Consider the following 6,927-nt stretch of genomic DNA (forward strand, 5'->3'; position numbering starts at 1 on the left):
CCTCCTACTGGTATGGAGTGTGAATCAGGAAGCAACGCGTTGCATATATAAATTATAGGAATTAACACATACATCTAAACGATCTAATATTCACTTTAATAATTTAATTATTTTAACAGTCGTTCGGCATCTTCAGTTGAGATAATTACAGTATTATTATACTTTACCGCCATCAATGATCACTTTGAACGCCCATTATAAACTATTGTGTTCAAGATATTGCCTGAGTGGACCAGTGGGAGGTTGACAAATGTTTAGCTTCATGAATACTCACTTCTATATTCTACTTTTTGTACTCTATAAATACATATACAGAAAGAAAATGAATGGTTTCCACAGACACAAGTAGTTCAAGAAAAAGCTACACATTTATAAAAAATGTTTCATCGAGAAATTAAATGATTTGTTGGTTTCGAACTATTTCCTCAAGTCGGCGATGAGGTACTCCTCGTTTTTCTCCAGGATCTCCAAGAAGATATTTTTGGCTTCGTCGCCGCCGGAACAGAGGGCAGTGGAGTAGATCTTCCTCATCCTCGCCTCACTGGTCGGAACGGCCATGATTTCGTTGTAACGCTCTTGCTGGATGACACGTCTGTCCAGGAGCTCGTCCAAAATCGGGGGGATGTTGGTCACTCTCCGGGTCAGATGCAGTCGGTGTTTGTCCACAAAGTGTTGACCTGAAGAAAGAGAAGGAGAATTTCAGAACTAAGATTAATTGAAGCACTTTAGACTATCATTATTCTTTCTATTCAACTCACGATCTGCAGCAGCACACGCTCCTGATGGAAGCATCTTAACTGAAACACAAGCTGATGATGCAAAATAATTAAATCACAATAACATTTATTTGAAAGAAGTAAAAATAGCATCTTGTTTCTTGTTTAGATCAATTCATATTGACTGTAAATAAATGTATAGAGATGTGTTCAGAACAAATTAAATTTAGACGCTTAGTAAAAACTGTAGTTATTCTTTCAAACCGTGAAATTCTGATCATTTAATTATTTGTAAACAAGATTAAAAAAACTGCAATTCTAAACATTTAACGTTACTTTACTTATATTATTTTATTGGCGAGTTTGTGTTTTCAGATTATCTTTGTAAGTTAAATAATAACATATAATGACATAGTAACTACAACATATTAAGGTATAAACGGTACCGTTATAAATACACACTTGTAAAGCATATATCAATTTAAACAAACGAAAAATAATGATATACTGTAAATTATCAAAATATATAGTTTCTCCTATATTAAAAATAATACATAACAAACAAAATCGTGTTATTATTATATTCAATCAGATACGTTTCCATTTAAAAACATATTTCCTTTTTTTTTTTTTATGTATATATGAATATTATAAATACACTTTTTTAGTTCACTATTGTTCGTTGTATCTTGAATATACGACAGATAAATCCTTTTTTTAACAGTATTTGACGTTTTAGAGCCATGTGTTCGATAGTGAAAGTAAAATTTTCGGGAAGTGATTTTTGTTCAAGTAGATTCGACAAACACTGACAGATCAAAGATGAATGTTACCCAGTGACTCTGCTTCGTTGTTGCATCCGATCTCCCTGAGGATCTCCACACACACCTTCAGAGCTCCAGCCTCAGTGAAGGTGGAGACCAGCAGGTCACTTATTTCCAGGTAGTTCTTGTTCTCCACCTGCCTACGTCTGACCTGCGGCGGCCCTTGGCGGTTCAGGAGCCAGTGGCAGAACTTGTCCAGGTCATCCTTCGACAAATCCTCCAGAGCTCTAGAGATGGCGATCTTAACGCTCGCCATCTTTCACCTGATCGTCTCACTTTATCTCGTCCGGGAAGTAAGTGTGGACACGCCCACTTCCACCTTCGTCCACCAACAAACACTGAACTTGATACACTGTGACTCGCAGCAACAACGTCACTACTACTAATACAATAATAATTATATATATTTTTTAAATCATTTCAAAAAGAATGTGGTTAAATTCATCATTGATTTAAAGTTGATCATATTATTGTGAATTACTATTGCAATGTTCATTTTTCACGATACTGTACCGATATTTATTTTTTTGCTTTCAAATCATATTTCACTTCCTACAATCGTATTTTCATGGTTTATATTTCGAAAAAGTGTGTTTAAAAAAAAAATCGATTTTGGATTTACAATTTACATGTAAATACTTAATGAAAAAAGTTATTTTTTGTGTTGCACTTAAACTTCCGCTAGATGGCAGCAGTCACTATGTGCTCCGCAGTTTAAGGAATGCATAGTTAAATTATCATGTTTTTAATATCATAACATTGAAATAATAAAGTGTGTATAATAGTTTCCATTGCTGTGGTGTTAGCTGTAACATTTACCTTTATATTAATATTAGCAATACCAGTGTTGTTAGTTGTACGATTCGTTGTTTAAGTGATTGTATTAACAGTAAAAGTAATTTTATTTTAACTACATTCACTACATGAATTAACACTGCTTTATCAGCTAGAGACGACGGTTGCATTCATTTCTGTAATGGGGGAAATTCTGAGAGTACTTTGTGAATCATGTAGGAACAAAAAAACGACAAACATAGTTTCATATTGCTGCTGGAAAAACTGTTGCAATTTCAATGTTCTAACACTAGGGGGAACTAAATAACTGTTCAACCCTATAACACTGACTGGTTAAAAGTCAGGAACATATTCACGGACCGACGTTCAGTTAGAAAAAAGTAAAAATACAACAGTACAACCTGCAATTAACTACAATTAAGTGCAGAAAACATCTCACTTAAACAATGAATGAGCAAGAGCTCTGGACTGGTTACAACAAGATGTTTGTGTATTTACATCTATGTACATTTAATTGTATGCCGACGATGTTGTTGTGTATTTGTCTACTTGTTTTTAGAGACTTTGTGTCAATGTGTGAGGTTTGTTTTTAAGGCAGAATGAGGACTCTGAAACAGAAGTTTCTAAATAGTTGGTTTGAATACACATGAACAACAGGGACAACTTATCACGTTTGTTTGCTAAGATTCCAGAAGAGATTCTTCGTCTCTTCGTGCAGCGTCGATGCTTTAGACCAGTTGCTGCAGGAGCGAATGTTTTGAGATCGACATCGATCGCTTAAGTTTGTTTCGCCAGTTTAACCAGTTTAACCAATCACTGCCTTAGACTGGTGTCCGACCCGCCCACTTTATTTACATACGGGCAACAAAATGTCAAAATGTATAAATCCCTAAATAAATAAAAGACAATATGTATAAATAAAAGTCAAAATGACAAAATGTCTATTTATACGTAAAATGGATCCATTCTTTGACAAAAAAAGTAATTTATTCTTACATTTATTTATACATTTTTACATTTATACATTGTGTTACGTATTTATATGTTTATTTATACATTTATACATAAGTCATTTTACGTCCTACATAGACGACACCCGCTGCCAGAAATTCGTCCGAAATCGGGGGCATGTTGATCACTCTCTGGCTGAAAGATACCTGGTGTTTGTGTTGACCTGAAGAAAGAGAAGGAGAATTTCAGAACTAAATTAGTGTTATATTAAATCAGATACGCTTCAATTTCAAAACATATTTTCTTATTTAAAAAATATGTATATATTTTAATACACATTTTCACTTACTATTGTTCGTTGTATCTCGAATATACGACAGATAAATACATTTTATAATTTTAACGTTTTTTTTTTTTATAGTATTCGGGAAGTTAATTGTTGATTTTTGTTCAAGTAGATTCGACAAACACTGACTTGGATCAAAGATGAATGTTACCCAGTGACTCTGCTTCGTTGTTGCATCCGACCCCCCTGAGGATCTCCACACACACCTTCAGAGCTCCAGCCTCAATGAAGGTCGAGACCATCAGGTCACTTATTTCCAGGTAGGTCTTGTTCTCCACCTGCCTACGTCTGACCTGCGGCTCCTCTCTGCGGTTCAGGGACCAGTGGCGGAACTTGTCAACCGCTGCCAGGAGCTCGTCCAAAATCGGGGGGATGTTGGTCACTCTCTGGACCAGCGATACCTGGCGTTTGTCCACAAAGTGTTGTCCTGAAAAAAGAGAAGGAGAATTTCAGAACTAATTGACAGGCGTCAATACACCAGGGACTTTCATGCTTCGATTTAACAACCCCTCTACACTGGACCGCCATCGGACCTGATCTTCCAAAAGTGAGGCTCGAGGGCTTCACCTCAGATATGGCGCTGGCAGACACAATACACTTTACTGCGTGACTTCAGTAATGAAACTGCTCTTTTAAAAAGAAGTCTGTCGAGTCTCTGTGACTCACACATTCACTGTCTTTCTCTCTGCAGGATGTAATTAAAACCTGTAAGAAGAAATATTATTGACAACAAACTGACTGACACACAAAACACTGACGTCATAATAAAGGAATGCCAGCAGTGACTGTTTCGCCTGAGGAAGCTTTTTGCAAAACTGAAGGTTGACTCTTATGAGTATGTTTTACAAACCTTTTATAAAGTCTGTTTGAACCTTCTTGTTTATCTGCTGGTTTGCATCCACTGACCTCAAACCAAAAAAATCTCACTCATCAGGATCACGAGCAGTACGATTATTTCACAACAGCAAACACTCACTGATCTTTACAACAACCAGGTATTAAGGAAAGCAAAATCCATCATGTCAGATAGTACTCAAGTACTACAAGCTTCTTCCCTCTGGTTCTCAGACAAACAACAGCCAAACAAACCGCTTCAAAGACTCATTCATCACCTCTTCCATCTCAATACTTACTCCACACAGTACAGACAGACCCACCAACTCACCTATAGCTCGTCCCACAGTATCTTAGTATATGTTTTTATATTTTATGTTATTTATCTTTTGAGGGGCGTCACTGTTTTTGTCTTAACTGCAGCAAAACCAATTGCCCCACAGGGACAAAAATAAAATCTTGAATCTGTTCATTGAAAAAATAAAGTGTATTTTAAAGATCAATAATTATTTACATTTTATAATTTTAGCGTTTTTTATTATATTATTCGACGTTTTAGAGCCACGTGTTCGATAGTGAAAGTAACATTTTCGGGAAGTTACTTTTTTTTGTTCAAGTAGATTCGACGAACACTGAAATGAAAACATGAATTTAAACTAAAAGTTTACAATTGCTCATTTTAAACATGTCTGACATGAATCAAAATATTGTAAATGAGTTCAGATGTGCTTCGGTTTAAATGCTTATATTATACATAAACGGTTATTAACAATAATACTGCATTGACAGAGGCGAGCAGTGGATTATTTACATTTTAATAAAACACGCATTATTTTGTTCGATATATTATTTAAAAAAGAAGTCTGCACGTTTCGCTCTCTTTATTCTCGATTCATATTAACTTTGCCGTGCGTACGCTGGAAGAGGCGGGAGCTCAGATTGGCTGCTGTGCATGTCAATCAAATTGACAACCAATCGGCGCACTGTTAGTAAGCTAACCTGCAGGTGCCACAGCGTGTATGGGCGGGCAAATACACTAGCGCTGTGTGCTATGATTGGCTGCGTAGCGCAAGTAAACCGTATCTTATCATTGGCTGGACACCTGTGACTCACTGAGTGAGGTGCTTAGAGGTTACATTAGTTCTCATGCTATTAGCACTCTTTGATTCGTCATTCCTAATGCAATTTAAAAAAAAAACAACAACAAAAAAAAACCGGTGAGGACACCGCCAATGAGAAGGGCGTTCTTACCCAGCGACTCTGCTTCGTTGTTGCATCCGATCCCCCTGAGGATCTCCACACACACCTTCAGAGCTCCAGCCTCAGTGAAGGTGGAGACCAGCAGGTCACTTATTTCCAGGTAGGTCTTGTTCTCCACCTGCCTACGTCTGACCTTCGGCTCCTCTCTGCGGTTCCTGAGCCTGTGGCAGAACCTGTCCAGGTCATCCTTCGACAAATCATAGAGAGCATCAGAGATAATGACCTTAATGTTCTCCATCTTTCACTTGATCGTCTCACTCGTCCGGGTTCATTATTTATAGATATAAGTGACAACGCCCAAGGACATTTAATGATTTTCGACGCGGGAAGATCCTTGAAAAACTCGCCGACGCTTTCGTAGGCCAGCACCCTCACCGGCGCGTCGGAGGCGCTGACTTGGATCAGAATGCTTTCACTCTCACACACATAATTAAACTAGAAATTCTATGAAGTCTTAAAAGACCAACCCATTAATGAAACCACTCCCACCAACCAGCAAACGTTTTTCCACAGCTCAGTTGAACGTCTGGCAGCTGACAAGACAACAACGTCTGTCAAGTGTTTCTCTGCCTGTAGTTTTGATTTGGTTTCTTCAGCCTTCATGTTGAAAATGTGACTTGTGAGACGTCAGATCGACTTCTCTGTTTACACTGTTGTGTCCAAGATTGGGCTCAATCCTTGAAGGTGTGTTTTAGTAAAATACTGTTGTTGTGATGTTGTCAGTCTTTTTGTTAAAATAATTTATTTGTTTTTATTTATATTTTGATCTTTGGAGAATTTTTCTTGCTGCTGTACTTGTAAAGTTGGCATGCATTTGTGGTATTCTCTGTGTAAGATCGTTTTCTCTGAATTTCTGTGACTTGACTGAGAGTTCATGTGTCTGTGGAAACTATTTCTTGGTCATAAGAAGACGTGCTTCTTGGCAGACGTTGTTGTCTTGTCAGCTGCCAGACGTTCAACTGAGCTTTGGAAGAAAGTTTGCTGGTAAGTGGGAGTGGTTTCACTTATGGGTTGGTCTTTTAAGACTTCCCTGTTTTAATGTTTCTTACCTTCTCTAAAGCACAAACATTTTCTCGTCATCTCGAATTGTCTCCCATGTCCGTCGATTATAAAACATAATTGTTTTTAGGTTTTCGGATGCGGGAAGATGCCCGAAAGACTCAAGCGGTGACGTCTTCTTAGGCCCGCACCCTCACCGGCG

At 37.6% G+C, this 6,927-nt stretch overlaps 1 protein-coding gene across 1 annotated transcript; it reads right to left on the reverse strand.

The window, feature by feature from the left end:
- Positions 1-77: 77 nt before the first annotated feature.
- Positions 78-6,169, reverse strand: LOC148062422 (uncharacterized). Its single transcript, XM_087779098.1, has 6 exons — positions 5,718-6,169; positions 3,784-4,059; positions 3,414-3,509; positions 1,550-1,801; positions 759-809; positions 78-677 (listed from the first exon to the last, which is right to left on the reverse strand). Exons 1-6 carry the CDS (start codon positions 5,962-5,964, stop codon positions 418-420), a joined length of 1,182 nt encoding a protein of 393 aa, XP_087635224.1. The 5' UTR covers positions 5,965-6,169; the 3' UTR covers positions 78-417.
- Between the last annotated feature and the right edge of the window lie 758 nt (positions 6,170-6,927).

Source organism: Callionymus lyra, chromosome 17 (genome assembly GCF_982586985.1).
Source record: "Callionymus lyra chromosome 17, fCalLyr1.hap1.1, whole genome shotgun sequence".
Taxonomy (NCBI): domain Eukaryota; kingdom Metazoa; phylum Chordata; class Actinopteri; order Syngnathiformes; family Callionymidae; genus Callionymus; species Callionymus lyra.

Excerpts from the sequence above, each read along its gene's own strand:
- LOC148062422 (XM_087779098.1), bottom strand. The coding sequence starts at position 5,964 with ATGGAGAACATTAAGGTCATTATCTCTGATGCTCTCTATGATTTGTCG. Across the intron at positions 4,060-5,717 it reads CAACGAAGCAGAGTCGCTGG|GACAACACTTTGTGGACAAA; the intron begins GTAAGAACGCCC and ends CTCTTTTTTCAG. Across the intron at positions 678-758 it reads AGCGTGTGCTGCTGCAGATC|GTCAACACTTTGTGGACAAA; the intron begins GTGAGTTGAATA and ends CTCTTTCTTCAG.